General features: G+C 42.8%; 1 protein-coding gene across 1 annotated transcript; it reads right to left on the bottom strand.

Annotated features, from left to right (window-relative positions):
* Positions 1-169: 169 nt before the first annotated feature.
* On the bottom strand, positions 170-18185 carry JPT1 (Jupiter microtubule associated homolog 1). Its single transcript, XM_073311308.1, has 5 exons — positions 14973-18185; positions 11154-11296; positions 10560-10657; positions 7069-7093; positions 170-1110 (listed from the first exon to the last, which is right to left on the bottom strand). The coding sequence occupies exons 1-5, from the start codon at positions 15026-15028 to the stop codon at positions 962-964; spliced, it is 471 nt and encodes a 156-aa protein (XP_073167409.1). The 5' UTR covers positions 15029-18185; the 3' UTR covers positions 170-961.
* Between the last annotated feature and the right edge of the window lie 1681 nt (positions 18186-19866).

A 19866-nucleotide genomic window follows, 5' to 3' on the forward strand; every position in this document is an offset into this window, starting at 1 on the left:
TGAACTCTGGTGAGATGTTCCTTGATTTACAACCTGCATGTGTTTTTATTTACATGGAGGTTAATTAAACTATTGCTATAACAGAGGGAAGCATTTCAAAGGAATGATCAGATATGCTGTACCAGTAGTAGAGAGAACATAGAAATAAAACCCACACAGGAAACACTGCTTCAAAACTTCTATATTATTTACTTTTAAGCAACAGTCCAGCTTTGTGAAGTTACAACACACATTTTAAAAGGATGAGATTTTCACCTCATGGTCAAGCACCAGCATGATCATGCACAGCATTGAGTCATTTATAATAAAATGCCCCTGTAATTTTCACTTGGTATGATCCACACCTCATTCTACCTTTACTGGATTAAGTTTCTGCTGTACACCCAAATCCCTCCCCAGTATTAGGACAGGCATCTCAGCCCTAAATATGGCACATGCCCGATTTCATAATGGTCCAACTCTAAGATACTCCTTATTAAAGGCAGCATGGCATACACTAGATCACACTTCTGTACTGTTCTTAGACATTTACCACATGGAAGTCAATTAAGTTTTGGATAACCAACAGTTGTGTGCGGTGAAGGGGGTCTGCTTTCGTTCATTGTTTGCTGGCCTGGTCAACTAGAATTCTAAACCCTTGTAAAGGCTGACTATAAGAGGTTCTAAAAATCTCCATACAAAAACCCTCTAAGCACACTTAGAGCCAATTACTATCCCTCAAAGCTTTCCCTCATGTTTACTACTAGAAAACACATGTCATTTCCAGTAGATCCAGGGGAGACCAAACAGAAATTAAAAAAACTTGTTCTTTAAAAAAACAAAACAAAAAAAAGGCAGTACATAAAGTGCTTCTTTTTAATGAAAGAAATTAGAGATGTACAGTCAGGCTCAAGTTGTGCAGTTCACAAGCATGGGGGAAAAGAAACAGACACGAGTTCAAAACAGTCAGAAAGGAACGGGTTTAACCGAGGATTAGGCTGGACTTTCCACCAGGTGGATTTCTCCTGGATGGTGCAGGTACTGGTGCTACTGGGCTAGGAACAGGTGCAGCAGGCAGGGTTTTTTCTTCACTCTGGCCTGGAGCAGCTTCTACATCAGCCTCAATGTTTTCTAGAAGAAAAGATTTTAGGGTGTTTGATATAGAAAAGAAGAAAGGGAAATCTGCTCTCTCAGGTACTCCCCCCTCCACTAGGGTACACCTCTCCCCCACGTTCTGCTTCAACACCTGCTGGCAAGACAGCATTAACTTTTTGGTGGGTAACACGTACATCTTCTTGAGAGACTACGGTCACATCGTACACTTGACTATAGTCATTTAGGGGCCAATTTACTTCCATTGCCATCAAAACAGTACTTGCCCGCAATTCATGGCAAGAAGTAACCTGTTAGTATGATCATGCATAGGTGCTGTAACTAGGGGTGCCGCTGCACGCCCAGCTGGAAGTGGATTCCATTAGATATGGGGTTTACAGTTTGGTTCAATGAATCTCAGCATGCCCACTATACAAATTGTTTCGGCACCCCTGTGGTCATGCATGTTATGGATCATCAAACCTGTTAACGGCTTCTAGTGAAAAGTCTCAGCATGCGTTGAATACTAATGCAGGTCTGAACCCGAGTTCTGCATTTAACAGTTTTAAATGCTACATTCACAGAATCTGGAGCCACAGAATCTAGGCTGAGTGAGATAAAATGCCTAATCCCTTCCTAAACCTCTGTGGTCTGTGTTTACAGTTTGTCTACAAGCCTCCAAAAATTCACATTAAAGTGTGTGGGCCTGCTTGAAAAGAGTGGGCCATTTCATCTAGTTCTAATGCTGTTAAAAGACCCTAAACAGGAACACACATGCAGGAACTCTACACATGTAGCACATTCATTAAAGTGCTGCTTGCTAGGGTATCAACTCTATTGAGTTTTCTATTCATTAGAGTCAGTTATGCAGCTTGTCTCATTGATAGCCATTTCTGGGGAAGAGGAGTTTTAATTAAGTGAATCTTTGTGCAAGGAGGGATGCACCTAGATCAGTTTCCGCTGCAGCCTGGGACAGCTTCCATGCAGTTGTCCCAGAACATCAGACCCTCTACTCTCTTAGGACAATCCACATAGTTAATCTACAATAAGTTTTCCTACAGACAGGAGTGTGAGAGGAAGGATGTCACATGTTTGATCAAAATCCAGCCATGTGTACCATGAAGTCCAGAAAAAAGCTAACAGAAAATGCATCCCCCTTCTTCCCCAAATTTATCAGTTATTTAGAGGTCTAGTCTTGATTACTTAGTTTATTTCAGTATTTTTGGAAGTATGAAGAGGATTGTGGGCTTTGCTGTTACTAAACAGAATAGGTCAAGGTTGAGTGGCAATAAGCATCAGTGGTAGCAAAAAACAAACAAACAAAAAAAACCACGAACCACACCTCCCCCCCACTCCTTTTGACAAGTCAATCAAGTCTCGTTTTGATGAAAGATTCCTGCTGGACAAAGATTATTATTCAGATCAGTAGACTAAATGAAAGGTATTTGATCAGCAAATTTTAATCAAGAGCACAGCTTTGAGCAGGGCATTTTAAACATCTTGAAGCAAACCTCACCTATATGAGACCCAGGGAAAAGAATTAATTCTTATGTCAGAAATATATAAAAAGTCCCAATGATCCAGCAGAGATTAAGAGTAACAGCTGTGTTAGTCTGTATTCGCAAAAAGAAAAGGAGTACTTGTGGCACCTTAGAGACTAACCAATTTATTTGAGCATAAGCTTTCGTGAGAGCTGTAGCTCACGAAAGCTTATGCTCAAATAAATTGGTTAGTCTCTAAGGTGCCACAAGTACTCCCTTTCTTTTTGCAAAGAGATTAAGCTTCTCTTATATAGTAAAATTCGCAGTAACAATGCATGATTTGAAACTGACTGGATAAATGGATACCACACTTTACAAAATCCTGCAGAATTACAGATTACATCCATATTCCTTTGAAGCAGCAGAATCTTGAAAGGGGTCACTATTTCAGACCAGTGCACTACATACAATAGTATGTACAGGAAAGTCAAGCGCTATTTATTGCGATGGTGTTCTCAAGCTTTTCCAAGTCTTGATCATATCTAAGTCTCATCAACGCTCCTATGGCAGCTGGAGCCACTGCTTGTGGATAAGTGGTTTACACTGATGTATCAGCTAGAAGTGAGATCCAGCAGCTCTCCAGGCCACTGACCAGTTTGGAGCCACTGGCTTAAGTAGACCCTGACCAGTTTGGAGCCACTGGCTTAAGTAGACCCTGACCAGTTTCTTCCTGACATTGTCAGAAAATAGCCCTAGTTAAAATATCAGTAAGACAAATTTATTTGAAAGAGCAAATGTGGATGTTAAAATGGAGAGGGAATCTACAATATAATGATTTACTTCCAGAGCCATTAGCTCATAGGCACATTTAAACCAGGCAGCAGACTTCTAAATTCTTTGGAAGCCTCAGGCTGACTCATGCTACCAACCTGCCACACTACTCAGCAGAACTGAGAAATATTATGACAGACTGCCGATTCATGTTGAGAACTGAATGCTCTCTTGTCTGCACTTGCAGCAAAGAGTAAATGAATCCTATGAACCCAGTTCTAGGAGCCATGATGCAGACAGATTATACCCCTTTGAAAACATGTTTTTCCTTGAGGACCCCATTCGATTTTGTCCTGAAGATATGCATGCAACCTGATCAATGTAAAACCAGGGTCTACTCCATGTAAGCAAAAACTAAAGATTTACTAAGCACTCACAGCAGCACTGTTCATCATAAAGCAGCTTGTCTTAATTCAAAAGAGTAAAAAGAATTGTTCGGGGAGGGACTAGATTTGAATATGATCCATTTTAGAGAGTATCCTTTAAGAGACACTTACCCATTAGGATTTAGCGCCACCCCAAACTGAGATGGGGAACTTTAAATGCAGAGAGAAAGCTTTCCCCTTCAGAGGTGTCTAAACTCACTCCTCCATGAGCCGTTCAGAAACCAAAGACAGATAATACAATAAATATCAGAACAAGACTGGAAGTATGAGCAACGTGGGACATGGAACATTCACCTACATGACTGATGTAACATTTCACATGATAGGAATATCAAAAGACATTGTGAGATAGCTCAGTGACACTGCTGTGCAGTTCTGACCATACTCTATTTGCTTCGGGGTATCCACAGCAAACTGGTGGGGGGGAAGAAGAGGAGAAATTGAGTGATTTGCCAGGGTTCACAAGGGACTTTGTGAGATGCCTCCCTAGCATTTCTGCTCTTGCTTTGGAAGAGTGTAAGAACCTCTACAACTCACGTCAATGGCATTAGGTTTAAGTGTGAGTGGTTTGCCTGTGTCTTCACAACTTATTCTGGCCAGTCACAATAGTTTATTAAACTAAAACATTTCCACTAATGTTGCATCAGGAAAACCAACTCCAGTTCACTTGCCGCTTAAATAGCTGTTTACTTCACGGACATGGCCACCTACAAGAACTGAACCAAGAAGTGAGAAATGGGTTGACTGACTATCCAGTGCAATTGGAAGTAACTATTCCAGTAGCCCTGGGGTTTCAATTACAAGCAGAGCTACAAAATTAATATTTTGTACTAGTCAAATTTTCTGCTAGTAATGGTGTTGGTTGCACTGCAATGCTAATTAAACCACATTAGTAATGGCTCATAGGAAAACATTAAGGAAAGCTGCATAGTTGAGTCAGGGGCATTAGATACTCTTCCCACACCAACACTAGCTATATGGCTATCAGATGTCAAGCCCAGCCCATAGCTGCTACTTAAGAACAAAGAGGAAAGATTTTTCCTTCGGGAAATGTATCTATTAACAGGTTTGCTGATCTTTATCCTGAAGCTAAAGCTTACAGGTGTGAAAAGTAGCACGGAGGGAAGTACTGGGGTAAAAAGAAATGAATATTTGTTCTAATCAGGAAATGGGCTATTTCTAGTGTAAAGTTAAGAAGGTAGGAAAGGCATTAGACTTCAATCATGAATAGTCTTTTCCTCCAGGGTCTAGGTGAAGGTATGAATGCTTTTCCATATTTACATGGGCTATTTTGCTAATAATAAACTCCTGCTCAGCAAAACTAGTTGGTAAAAGACATTAAAAATAAAGAGTTAAGAATCACTTTACAACTATACTTGTTTTTGAGTCTTCCTGCCAATGTGTTATTTTTTGGCAATCATTTCTCTATGTTTAAAGAAATCTGTTGGTGTGAAAGGACCACATGGAAATGGAGACTGACTATACTGGTAGATCTGTGAAAATAATTACCAAGTGTCATCCAATACACAAAATTTAAAATACAGAAAACTTATCAGGTTATAAAAAACACTTATTACAAGTATTGTTTAATTTGATGGTAACCATTTATATCCACCAAGGAAAGGCAAGTTTCCTACTTGAGTACCATCTGGCTTTTTCAAAGGACATTAGGCTTGCCCAATCCTGGAGAGGTTTTGTGTAAAGCATTTAAGACTATGTCCCTGCCAAAACGATACTGAGTGAAAAGATCGATTAACAGAGTTGAAGCTAAATCTATTTGGTCACTGAGGAACAGATTCAAGCTGCCAGTGCCCCTAATGACAGGCCACAAGGCTTTCAGTTACCTCCAGGTGGAGAAAAGGCACTATAAATCAGCTTCAGGAGGAAGCATGCCCTCAGTACATGAATAGCAAGGCTATTCAGATGATAGTCCAAATAAAGTAGAGTGCTAGACCAAGAGAAAAAACTATTAGCTTTATGAACTTGAAATCAGATTAAAAGTTTCATGAATACACATGAAAAAAGAGTGAGCCTAGGATTTCAAGGGGCTTGTTAAAAAGATTACATGAATATTTATAGCACTTTCAATTTATAATCGAATACCAATTCCACTTAACAGTCACCCTCCTCAAGGGCCATAATTAAGAGCCTTAATGGGCATGGGGTAGACACCATTGCCCTAAGGAATCATGCACAAATCCCGATTGTTACTGAGTATCCATTTGGCTTAGTGAAGAAAGCTCAGCTTTGACAAAAATATGAGCCTTATGCGTGCTCTGAAAGTTCTTTCTGGAAGCAGGAAACTGACTCATGTTCAAGTGTGGCTCTTTAAAGTGTTCAATTTCAAGTGTGCAAATCCTGTCTGATCAGAGGACAGTGTTAGGAGCTGCATATTCATTTTGGAACAGATTTGCAAGTTGCATTTTGCACTAAACAGATGGATTTTGCTTCTTGTGATTGCTGCCAACTTGGGACACTGGCAATTACCTTCACTCTGTCTCCATTTAGGAGATTTGCTGCAAGCAAATCCATATTGTGCACCTGGCTCAACAGCTAAGAGACCACTTTTGCCTGTATAACGGCATATACTGGACAAATAGCTACAAAGATCAGCAAGACAGTCACATTTCATCTCACTTTATTTTGAATTTACGCTAAATAAAACTAAACCCAGAACTTAATATTTACATGGTGTCTGAACTCAGTATCTTTGAAGTGTCAGCAAAATGTTCAGAAACTAAAAGTCATTTACAAAGCTTCATCTACGTTGATTTTAAAATCCTAGTACTAATGATCCATTTGTGGCATCCCCGATAATTAAGGATGCTAATGATAAGTCTTAGAAAACTTCATAACTCCTATAGTCACACATTAAAGATTTATTTGATTTAGGTTAAATAAAATGTAGGTATTAAACTTAAAATGGTGCAATGCAGCAGTTAATAGACCTAGGGATTGTCCCTCCTCAACTCTATTTCCCTTGTAATATTAGTCCCAAATGCAGACTTCTTGGCTCTAACTTTACTGCTGGCAAAAGAACAGGCTGTGACCCCAAATCCAATGGGTTAAAAAAAAAAAAAAAAGCGGGGGGGGGGGGGGGGGAGGCATTCTGCAATTAGACTCCATCTAATCAAATATTGGAAATATTCAAGTCACCACCCTTTTGAAGGACCCAAGAGGTAACCACAGGCTGGATTATATTAGGTATCTCCTTCCAACACCTCAAATGCACCAGAACTTCATTTGTTCCTGAAAGACTTTACACAGGTTAGACACCAGAAAGGGACAGAGTTACTCACCAAAAGTTTCACCGCTTTCCCCATCCTACAAGAGAACACATATTACTTCCTGTACTTTGCAATGCATTTTCAATATTAGATACAGTGTGCGGCACTGAACACCCAGGCCCCACCTAGCAACGACTGCTAAACAAAGCTAGTCTAGCATGCTTCTCTATGCCTAGCAGAGCCCTCTGAGTTGTGGGAATGCAGAAACAGGAAGCAATCTTGGGATGCTGGATTTTCCAGATCATATGTCAAGGCGGCACCGTGGACAATGCATGTATTCTGCTGATCAGAAGAAACATTGCCAGTCACACCTATGGAGGTTTCAGAGTAACAGCCGTGTTAGTCTGTATTCGCAAAAAGAAAAGGAGTACTTGTGGCACCTTAGAGACTAACCAATTTATTTGAGCATGAGCTTTCCTGAGCTACAGCTCACTTCATCGGATGCATACCGTGGAAACTGCAGCAGACTTTATATACACACAGAGACCATGAAACAATACCTCCTCCCACCCCACTGTCCTGCTGGTAATAGCTTATCTAAAGTGATCATCAAGTTGGGCCATTTCCAGCACAAATCCAGGTTCTCTCACCCTCTACCCCCACACACACAAACTCACTCTCCTGCTGGTAATAGCCCATCCAAAGTGACAACTCTCCCTACAATGTGCATGATAATCAAGGTGGGCCATTTCCTGCACAAATCCAGGTTCTCTCACCCCCCCTCCAAAAAACACACACACAAACTCACTCTCCTGCTGGTAATAGCTCATCCAAAGTGACCACTCTCCCTACAATGTGCATGGTAATCAAGGTGGGCCATGTCCAGCACAAATCCAGGCTTTCTCACCCCCCCCCCTTTTTTCCCGGGGACGGATGGACGGGGACACACACACACACACACAAACAAACTCACTCTCCTGCTGGCAATAGCTCATCCAAACTGACCACTCTCCAAGTTTAAATCCAAGTTTAACCAGAACGTCTGGGGGGGGGGGGGCGGTAGGAGAAAACAAGGGGAAATAGGCTACCTTGCATAATGACTTAGCCACTCCCAATTTCCCCTTGTTTTTTCCTACCCCCCCCCCCCCAGATGTTCTGGTTAAACTTGGATTTAAACTTGGAGAGTGGTCAGTTTGGATGAGCTATTGCCAGCAGGAGAGTGAGTTTGTGTGTGTGTGTGTGTGTCTCCCCGGGAAAAGGGGGGGGGGTGAGAGAGCCTGGATTTGTGCAGGAAATGGCCCACCTTGATTATCATGCACATTGTAGGGAGAGTTGTCACTTTGGATGGGCTATTACCAGCAGGAGAGTGAGTTTGTGGGGGGGGGGGGGGCGCGGAGGGTGAGAAAACCTGGATTTGTGCTGGAAATGGCCCAACTTGATGATCACTTTAGATAAGCTATTACCAGCAGGACAGTGGGGTGGGAGGAGGTATTGTTTCATGATCTCTGTGTGTATATAAAGTCTGCTGCAGTTTCCACGGTATGCATCCGATGAAGTGAGCTGTAGTTCACAAAAGCTCATGCTCAAATAAATTGGTTAGTCTCTAAGGTGCCACAAGTACTCCTTTTCTTTTTACACCTATGGAGGTGATCAATTCAACCAAATGTCCAGAATGACATTTTGCTAACCGATCAGGGAAACGAATTAGATATCTCTGTGTTTTTAAATACAGACATGTCTGTTTATAAGAGCATAGTGGGAAGGATTGAATGGGCATAGATGCTACTCACTCTAAAGGCCAGGATTACGACGACATGAAGAAACTTGTCTTGTGCCCATGTGTGCAAGAACCAGATGGCTAGAGCACTAGTGCAATACTGTTCATCTAACATCTTTCATTAGAAAGAGTTTACTTTGATAACTTTACACAAGTTACATTTTACAGCCATAAAGCAATGAAGTTAATTTTAAATATATTGTGGGTAATTATTTTCAGTTTGTCCCCCTCTGCTTTAGGAAGCTTACCCCTCCTGACACTGGCTCTCTCAAAAGGTGGCTCACCTTCCACTCAGTCCTAATTACATTTTCTGTAACAGCATTGAAAATTTCCTTACTTGCTTTAGGAGATAGTTTAACACCAGGTTGGGGCCCAAAATTAAACTGTTGCTGGCAATCGATACACTACTAAGTCATTTCCTTGATGCAGATCAACCCTTTAACACAGTGAGCTAATGAGTCTTATCAGAATTGTGTGCGTGTTGCTAAGGTGTAAGCTGACACAGCTCCACTGATCTCAACATAATTATATGAGACAGGCTGAAGCATGTATATGTACCTCTTAAATTCTGGGCTGGACTATACTAGACAAGTTTAAACTGTTTGCTGATACAGCTACTGTGCAAGTGAAGGATTGTGTGTGAGGAATTATGTTCACAAAGTCAACCTCTGCAGGCTACAGAATATGTAATACAATTAAACAGCTAATAGAATTAAACCAAAACAGCTTACTTTGGTTTTCTGCTGTAATCACTAGATGAAATTTACAGCTGCTATGTTCCCATTTAGCAAGCAAGACATTTCCTACACACATAAATCTCGTTGTGGATCAAAAAAAGCCAACTTTAATCTATCTTTGTGACTTAGATACCATTTAAAATCTGTATTTGCAAAAAGAGAAGGAGTACTTGTGGCACCTTCGAGACTAGCTGTAGCTCACGAAAGCTTATGCTCAAATAAATTTGTTAGTCTCTAAGGTGCCACAAGTACTCCTTTTCTTTTTATTTAAATAGGAGTAACAGAAGGTCTCCAGACACTTATCTGTTGTCCTATCATCATACCTGGGGGCTATACTTTACCCAGTTTATCTTTTCTTGAAAATTACTGAATTTTAGATTGTGAGAGGACTAGTTTTTAGAATTGAATCACAGATGTGAAGTCTGCTTTAGCCCCCCCAATTTTGCTATCTGCAGAGAAGCTACTATTCTATATCTCATTTCTCCAGGATTTGGAATCACATACTAAGCAAAAACCTGTGCTAGTAGCATGGTTTTGTCGTCGTCCCCCTGGCCCCAAGAAGCCAGACCACATACAGAGGCTAGTGCATCTGCTGCTCCCTGTAGATGACAGCCATGGAACTCATTACACAAGCATCCAGGCTACTTGTTTTACACGCCAGCACAAAGCTGGCATCCCCAACACTTGTCCCCCCTTCCCCCCGCCGATTAAAGAGCCCTGCAGCTTGAACTTTACAAGCAAAAATGCTGGTAATGATATTGAACTTGTGGCTAAGGCACGGATTTCCTCACCATTACCGGATTTTAGGATGGGACAAGCCAGAAAGTTTTACTGAGCACCCAGTTTAAAAATAATCTCGAACTCTGTATTTAGTTTGAAAGCCCACAGCATGTTAGAGATGCAGGGAGATTTCATATTTTCTCCAAGTAGAAAGTAAGAGGCCACAATAAAGCCACTTACCTGCCTTTAAGCCCTTTTCCTACCATACAACCTTACTAGCAGTGGTTAAGCAGCCACAAGCACAGCACAAGCTTTTGATAGTCACTGACCTTTGGATCTACAGAGTCCCCACAGTTTGCATCAGAAGAGCTTTTCCTTTGGGGTCCAGACGGTTCAGAATCTTCTCTGACACCTCTGGGCATGGCCCCTGAAAGCAGAAGTTTGTCTTAGTTAGGATGTAAAGTCAGCCTACAAGAAAGCAGACTGGCACAGTTATCCAAAGCTTTATTTCTGATGAACTAGCAAAATCCTAGCAGGCCAAGATTTCATCCTAGGCATCTAGGCTTCTCATCACTGCAGTATTAAAATGCCTCACGAACATTAGTGAATCTATCCTCAGTGTCTCACCATCATGAAAGTAGTACTACTTTTTCCCCATTTACACAGAGAAACTAAGGTCCAAGATCACACAGAAAATGTGTGGCAGAGATGGGAGATTAATCCACATTGCCCAAATTCCAGGCCAGTGGTTTAACTACTAAGCCATCTTTCCTCTGTACTAGGAGTCATCAGTTGCATCCACTACAGGATGCTAATGATCCTGCTCCACAGTTCCAGGGGTCACCCACAGCCTTTTCCATAAAGCATTACAAAATTAGAATATAGTCACTAGAATAGACACTGAAACCAAAGTGAAGCTGTACCTGTTGAGCCATCCCTAGAAACTGGATTCTCTTCAGGAAGACCAAAGATGTTGGATGCCATTTTGTTCCTTCGCACAGGCTGCTCTTTTGGCAAATCAAAGCTCAAGTTGAAATTGGAACCTCCACCTGGAGGGCGCAATACCCTGGAGAAAGATTCACTGTGACAATCTTATATTTCAAGAGTTTTACCACCACTGTTACTGAAGTATTATACAAAAGGTGGTTGGGTAAGCAAAGGGATTGATGGCTCTGGGAACAGTAATATAATAGAATCACATGGGTTAAATTCAGCCCAGTTTCATAATGGTCTAAAAGCTACTCATAAGGCAGTTAGTTTTCACAATGAACCGGTGAATAACACTGACCAGCACTGCACTTGTTGGCACTCAGAAGCCAAGCACCAGATTGGCACCAAGAATGGGTTACAGTTGTAGTTCACTCCTGGACCTACAACATACTTCAGGGCAGCACAGACACATTTGTTCTGTCACTGCTATTCATATTTTTGGTAGCTAATCGGAGGACTGTAGAGATACTGTACAATTTACAACACTAAATATTAAAGACAGCCAAACAAGGAAAAACAGCCAGCTCCATTTATCCTTGTGTCCCAGGATCAGCGAAAGATGCTACATTTTTCAAACTCAGAGCCAAAAAAGCCTTCTATTTATCTTAGAGTCCAATCTTTCAACTGCTAAACAGCCAAATTCATTAGAACACCCCATCGAAATTAATCTTGAAATAAGCAATGTGGCAGAGACCAACATTTGACTCATGAACCACTGTACTATTTGCATGACTGATCATGTCTAGATTCCAGACTATTTGTAACTGTTCCAACTTTTTTAAAACCCAAACATGCAGCAGGTTCCTGAATTAAAGAGATGAACCAAAAAGCTTTAAAGTAAAAATTGCCTGAGTGCCATCTGTATTGAGCAGGGATTATTAAGGGGCAGAGTTTAGCTGCAAAGCAAAAAAGTCCTGGCATGTCTATAGAGCTCAAAAATAAATAAATAAATAAAATCTAGCAGTGAGATCTTGATCAGGAAGACACATGAAGAAGCCTGTTTGGTACCTCCTCCTGAAAGTCAAGAAGTGAAAGCAAGAAAGCTCAACACTTTTATGGCTGAAGGAATTCAAAGCTTATTTTCTTCAGCATAGCATCCCTTTAGCTCAACAAAAGTAACAGCTGAGGAAACCAAAGAAATCTCAGAAGATTACCACCACTTATGAGGCTACATGAGAAACATGAACAGCGCTCAGTTGAAGTTCAAAATACTGACAAAGTTGTTGATTCAGGGTATCAAATGAAGTTGCTTTCATATAAAGTTCAGATCCAAGTTATGAAAAATGGACAGTCTATGATTCTACGATAGTGAAGTGGACAGCATCCCAATCCTTTTTCGTGCAGTTTCCCAAACTTTTGGTCCTTAGCCTACAGTAGAAAGAGGTCTGTAGAGTCTCACTATGCAAAAATTCAAACACAAATTCAAACACAGCTGGAATAGTGAGCCTTTGACTCAGATATGGCTGTTCACTGCCAGGAATTAATTCTGATCTTTCCAGACCTTAAGCCTACTACACTAAAGGCAGAACACAAGACATCACTTCTTTACCCTGCTAACCTCAAATACAGCATAAGAGCAAGCAACACAACACCTAAAAATTCATTTGTTTAATATCCTAGAACTGAACTGAGTTTTTAAACTTATTTGTAAGAAATCTTTAGCAGGGAAAACCTAACATTTGCACTGCTCCTTAGTGTATGGTGGGGGGATTCTGTACAGCATCCAATTCTCCCCTACAAACGGAACATACAGTAGGGGAATCCACAGACTACCAAGTGGATCAAAAGTAACAGCTTTTAAGAATGCACATATACCTTTATGATTTCCTACTCCCCCTTTGTGAGTTATGTAGTTTGGTATAACTGTTCAGATATTCAATAGATTATTTTTAATGGACTCCTATATTTGATAGAGAAAAATTATCCTTCTAGGGAAAGTGTTCAAATGTGAAAACTTCCTTTATTGTCTTCCATATCATCAGTTGCCACATTTATTAGTTCTTAGAGCAGAGTGTTCAAACAAGGGCTTGCATCCACAACCCATATCCCCCCCACTTTACAGGGCAGTGACAATCATTTCCTCCGCAGACTGATGTCAAACAGACTTAAGACATCCTGGTGAATCAAGCAGAAATACAAAAGGGTAGCCAAGCGAATTGCTAAGCGTAGCTTCCATATAAGGTCTGATATTCTATTCAGTCACCCAGCTAAGGGTGAACTGAAATGCTTTTTAGTCGTCACCCAAATCCCAGGATTTTACATTTGCCCTGCAACAGCTGACAGCCACACTTTCAGAAAGGCACTGCTCGCTCTTTGCATGAAATCCAATGTGTAACAGGCTGAGAAACCAACATAAGCGCCATGAAGAAAAAGCTCTTGCAACAGAGAGACCTTTTAAATTCCCAAATCCTCAATAGGAAATTTCTGCATGTTTAAAACAATGACTTACCAAAAAACATCTGCCTCAGTTCCACCCTGCCCAGAATAGCATGATTTATACACTGCCTCATCTTACACTGCACCACTGAAATCCATGAGTTCAATTTAGTTTGAGAGGATTCTTATAGAATGCTATGCATTAAGTTCTCTTTGTTTCTAGACAAACCATGGCTTCCCTGATCTAGTAGCATGCTCTCTCTTGTCCCCTTATCCCTTTCTTTTTCTACAGCAGTCTCATAGCCCTTGTTTGCTGCCCCCTCAAAATGGCTCCCTATGTGGGAATCCCCCCCCCCTCCAAGAATAGCCAATGCAACACTGCAGGTTGTGATCAGTGGAGAAAGGATGTGCAGTGTAGTGCCTTCACTTTCCCCCAGCACTAGATCACGCTCTTTGAGATCTATCTGCCTGTAATCCATTTGAAATAACGGTACACAATGAGCTTAACAACATAGACACCTTAAACCCTGGCAGGATCAAATCTTCCATAAAGTTGCAGCAACTGTCTCCGAATAGGAGCAGCCTCTTAGATGAATGAATGCGTGATGAGTTACAAGTGTACCACTGCCCCCTGCTAAGGTTAACAGGTAGAGAGGCTACAGACAAGAGACAATAGAACCTGCTCCAGCCCCACCCAGTATGGGAAGCCCTCCCGGGGCAGCTCCGCTAGGGTAAGGAACAAGATACGAATAGCAAAGGCCAAGCGGCACAAGGGACTGCAGGGAGGACGGTGCCGGGGTTTTGGGGAGGGACTGAGAGGCGAATCCGGCTGCGTGGCTGGGCAGCGAGCTTCCTTCCTTTGTTCGGCGAGCAGCCACAGCCGCCCGCAGCAGCCCGGGGCGGGTCTGCCGCGCTCCCAGCCCTGCTGCTGCTCGTCCCCAGGCAACTGCGTCAGGGCTTCGCAGCGAGAAAGAGCGAATCCCACGGGCGGCACATGCCGGCTGGGTGCGGCCGTATCCCCGCCGCCTGCCAGCCCCGGGAGAGCAGCCCAGGCACCCGCACGGCTGAACCAGATCTTCCCCCCCCCCCCCCAACCCCAGCTCCTGCCCCGGGGACGGGGCTTTAAAGCATCCTACCTCCCCCTGAACCCCGGATGCACCCCATCCTTCGGGAGAGGGAGCCCCTCACCATTACCCCAGGGACGGGGGGGGCGTCCCTCAGCGCCCGGCCCCCGCTGGCTCACTCCGGCGGCCCAGCCACTGGTCTTCCCCCCCCCGGGAAACGGTCCCAGAGACCAGTCAGCCCTGCCCCTGGAGCCCCGGGCCCCGCACCGCTCCCCCACGGCTCCGGGGCACGCACTGACCCCCATCACCGACCTGGAGCTGTTCCTGCCGTTGGGGTCCACGCCCTTGTAGGTGGTGGTGGTCGTCATGGCGGGGAGAGACAGGCGAACGCTCCGGAGCGAGAGGCCGGCAGGAGATAATTTGCACTCCCCGCCGCCGCCAACAAATGCCAGCCGCCGCCGCCGCCCCCTGCCCCAGCAGCTGGTTTTATACCCGCAAAAAGACGTGCCGCCCTCCGGCTATCTCATTGGACGGTTCAAACGCGATCCCATCCGCCATTGGGCGAAGAGCCGCCACTCTGTGCTTTGTCCGGCTTCAGCCTGTATTCTGAGTGGTAAGAGGCCGCCCTCTTTCCTATCCCTAAACTTGATTGGTTGAGAAATACGTCCTCTCGCAGACAATCGTCTGCCTTTGGTGCCGGGGTCCCTTTGTTGCTGAATGGAAAGATTGGCTGTCACTCACCTGAGTCCGTTCTGATTGGCTCAACTACATAAGGCCAGACAAATTCCCAGTCTCTCTCCACAGCTTTTTCCTTATGAGGGGGCAAAGTTGGAACTGCTGGATCCCCCACACAGCGAGTGACTGGGTCTGGCCTGGCTGCACTACAGTTTGAGATGTGGGCCCACAAATTTAATCTTTAACCCAAGCACCACCCTGCACCAAACGCCTCAAAACTGCTTTCATGCTGTTGGTGCTGTCTCAGAAAGTCACCACACCATGGTGTCATGATCTCATGCCATGTCATTGCCTCCAAAGGTCATATTCCTGTGATCCAATGTGAGGCCACCACCTCAAAACAGTTACACCAGCATACCCACCTAAGACTCACGAAAGCTCATGCTCAAATAAACTGGTTAGTCTCTAAGGTGCCACAAGTACTCCTTTTCTTTTTGCGAATACAGACTAACACGGCTGTTCCTCTGAAACCACCTAAGACTATCATCATGCTGTAACAAAGCAATGACTCCCACTGCCTCAAAATGCTACCGTTGTATTGCAGCAGGACGCCTCAAAACATTGTGATGAGATACAACAAGGTAGCACCATCTCAAGACCTGATCACACCAAGATAATCATAGTGCAGCCTCAAACATTCACACAAGTAGATCTACAACAGGACTTCAAAATGTAACACACCGTACTGATTGTGTGTCAAAAAATCCACATGATAATGCAGTGAGATGCTGCTGTTTCAGAATCTCATTCTGTTGCAATACATTGGCACTGCATCAAACCAGATTCTGTTCTATCTTATATAGGTTCTTATACCATGCTCATCACCATAATATCCAAGCACCTTCCAAAAGTGCATTAAGAAACATGACTAATATCTGTCACATATTTATTCTCTCATGACATCTCACAAAGTACCACGGGCAAATGGATATCCTGGAATGACCTTGCACCTAGTAATGTGTTATTTGGAAAATGCAAATCCTGACTGGCTAGTTAGTGCTCCATCCTGGGTAAATCACCCACTATACTTACATAGGTTAGAACTTTGTATCTGTCTAATCTCAAGTAATAGTAATATATAGTATTTCTAAAACACCTTCCATCCAAACATTTAAAACGCTTCATAAATATTAACTGATTAAATGTCCCAACCCCCCCCCCCGGGGGGAGGGGGCGGGGGGAGATCACAAGTATTAGCCCAAATTTACAGATGGGGGGAAACAGGGACACAGAGAGACTCAATGACTTGACAAAGGTCACAAAGTAACACAGAATGGAGATCAGAAGCCAAATTTCCAGTCCCCCTTGCTTCTCTACTCCCCACCCTCAAAATCATGTGCCCCAACACAGCTACATGGCCTCCTTATCACAGTTCCTCATTCTTCCTGCAATAACAAAACAAACAAACAGAATGCATCTCTGGTCTGAATACACTGACTTTGGGGACGTTGTTACAGTAGAGATTAATCTGTCTATAGTGGTGTCACACCCACCTCTTGCAAGCACCCTTTCCAGTCGAGTATGTCTGCAGTTTTTTTTCCTCCGCTCTCAGTCCCCCCCCTCTCCCGGCATCAGCCGCTGCAGTCATCAGGCAAGCCTTTAGTGACTCAACCCTCCATCCAAGTTACACATAGTCCATGTACGAAACTAAATAAAACAAATCCCTCCTGGGGTATACTGTCCAACCGGGCCTATCCCAAAATCTTCCAAAACATCCTGCAGCTCTTTGGGCTCAATCCCTTCACAATCCAACAAACCCCATCACTTTACCCCTCTATTGACAACGTCTCTGCAGCCCTCCCTGATCCTCAGTCTGACCAGCAGGGCCTATCTGAGTACCTGACTAAGCAAGCTTATGTGCAAAGGTTCCTGTTCTGGGATGGAGCAGTACCCCCAGGACTTCCTCCCAAGTACCTAAAAGGTTTGTTACAAGGAAGAGAGAGAAAAATTGTTCTCCTTAACTTCTGAGGATAGGACAAGAAGCAATGGGCTTAAATTGCAGCAAGGGCAGTTTAGCTTAGACATTAGGAAAAACTTCCTGTCAGGGTGGTTAAGCACTGAATAAATTGCCTAGGGAGGTGGTAGAATCTCCATCATTGGAGATTTTTAAGAGCAGGTTAGACAAACATCTGTCAGGGATGGTCTATAAAATACTTAGGCCTGCCATGAGTGCAGGGGACTGGACTAGATGACCTCTCAAGATCCCTTCCAGTCATACAAGTCTATGACTCTTCACCTGACCTTTAGTCTTCTGGCCCTCTAGCTGAGTCAGTCTCTGTCTAGCCCCCTTCTAGGAGTAGGGTAACAGTTCTATGTTCAGTCCCTTCCCTGAGCCTGTCTAAAACTCCCTTCTCTCATGGTACAGCCATGTCCGCAGTGGTTATTGTGGGGGAGAACCTAGGCCCACCCACTACTCCAGGCCCCAACCCAGAAATCTTCTAAGTAGCAGCCACATCCCTTTAAATAACTGTCAATTCCCCACAACCCTTATCTTTGTTGAGTCCCTGCAGCCATCCAGCAGCACCTTCCTTGTTCCCCTGGTTCCTAGCAGCAACTACCTGCCTTGACCCTTACAGCCTGCCAGAACCACCTCTTCCTCTTCCAGTCCACAGCAGACTGAACTGCTGTTGGCCCTGCAGCTCCCTTTATACAGGCCTGCTGGGCCCTGATTGGCTTCATCCCATGCAGCTGCTCTAGGGAGCTTGGAGGACCCTCTCCACTGTCATTTTCTGTGGGTAGGGTGTGGTAGGGAGGAGGCTTCATGGCCTATTCCACCCCGTCATGCTGTCCCTCTGTAAATAAAGCACAATAATAATTACATAGAGAAAAGTATTAGATTAAAACATGATTAAATGTGGAAGTAATAAAAATTTTAAATGGTACTTTGTTTTATTGTTCCAGAATAGCCCATCACACTAGGGGATACAGACATGTACGGAGAAGAGACCACAATCTTGAATTCTATCTTAACAAAATCTCCCATTTTTATGTTCACTTTATATTTAAAATGTGAAGATCAAAAGATGATCATCTTCCTTTTAGCTCTGAAAACAAATAACTATATCCTTAGAAATCCACTAGTTTCTGATTGGTTGAAGCACAGAGAGTCAATTCTCTGGGCTAATCATAAAATATATTTTTATGAATGGTCCAGTAATGATCACCATATAATCAACATCCATCAGACAAAATGACAGCACTTACATTACACTGGCTAGGCCATATGAGTAATGAAGTGAAGTTACTGGAAAAGAATATTTTTGCAAGAAAAGTATCGGCTCTGAGCGTAGCTATCTTTTGCCAAGATGTTTATTTTATATCAGTATCTTAGCTTTGACTTTGTACATATTTTGCAGCATCAGAACATGCTATATTTTATTAGCATTACTTGATTTAATCAGCTTTTTTCTTGAAAGCCAACTTGAGAGCACGCTACATGCCAGTACAATCTGATATAAAAGAGATACTCTTCTTGAGGTATTCCTTGCCCCCTAGAAGTTAACAACTATTCAACATGTTCCATTTCAGAACATTCAGACAACAAGCACGTTATAATACTTTGCATTTCTAGGACCCCTTTCACACGAATATCTCAAAGCATTTAACAAACATGAATCCTCAAATCACCTGTTAGATGGATAGATATTCTCATCATCCCCATTTTGCAGATAGAGAAACTAAGGCATAGAAGTTAAGGCCAACATTTTCAAACTTGTGTGCCTAAGGATCGACACTTAAATCCATAATTAGAGGCCTGAATAAAACGGCCTGATCTTTAGGTATTAAGTACCCAAAGCTCCCGCTGAAGTCAATGGGAGTTAGACCTCCAACTCAAGCCACTTTTCTTCAGGGTCCCTATATATGGATTTAAATCTCTAATTTTAGGCACTCAAGTTTGAAAATGTTGGCATAGGTTATTTGCCAAAGACAAGACTGAATCAGAACCCAGGACTCCTGCTAGTGCCCTATTTTAACTCCTAGATTACACATTTTTATTAAGACAACAGTTATGGGGAAATAAGTCTTAGGGTGTCCAAAAATTGACATTGCATATTGTTTGGTGGGATAGCCGTGATTTATGAAGAGCCAGTAAAATTAAACTGTATCTTACTGAGGATCTAATGCGGAGTCTGTTGCATTAAGATTTTTGTATTGAAGGAGGTCATGTGGTCCCTATTGTATGTAGCTAATATGCATTGCCTGCAACATTTCTATCCTTTATGGGTCTATTGACTTCATATCCTCATTAAGGAAACAAATTTGGGGGCTAAACTACATGACAATCACTTTAAAATAAGTGTTATTTAGATGTTTGAGTGAAATCTCAAAATGCCCAGTCCCTTGAAGATCCCAAATGTATCATATATACAAAAGACTGCTGTCTGCACTAGGAAAAGCATCTGTTGACCAATTCTCCTCTGCCTTTCTTCAAATGGGGTTGAAAACAGTTTGGCTGCTAGTGTAAACAGGA

This window comes from Lepidochelys kempii, chromosome 14, assembly GCF_965140265.1.
Source record: "Lepidochelys kempii isolate rLepKem1 chromosome 14, rLepKem1.hap2, whole genome shotgun sequence".
NCBI lineage: Eukaryota > Metazoa > Chordata > Testudines > Cheloniidae > Lepidochelys > Lepidochelys kempii.

Excerpts from the sequence above, each read along its gene's own strand:
- JPT1 (XM_073311308.1), bottom strand. The coding sequence starts at position 15,028 with ATGACGACCACCACCACCTACAAGGGCGTGGACCCCAACGGCAGGAAC. Across the intron at positions 11,297-14,972 it reads AACGGCAGGAACAGCTCCAG|GGTATTGCGCCCTCCAGGTG; the intron begins GTCGGTGATGGG and ends ATCTTTCTCCAG. Across the intron at positions 10,658-11,153 it reads TTCTAGGGATGGCTCAACAG|GGGCCATGCCCAGAGGTGTC; the intron begins GTACAGCTTCAC and ends TTCTGCTTTCAG.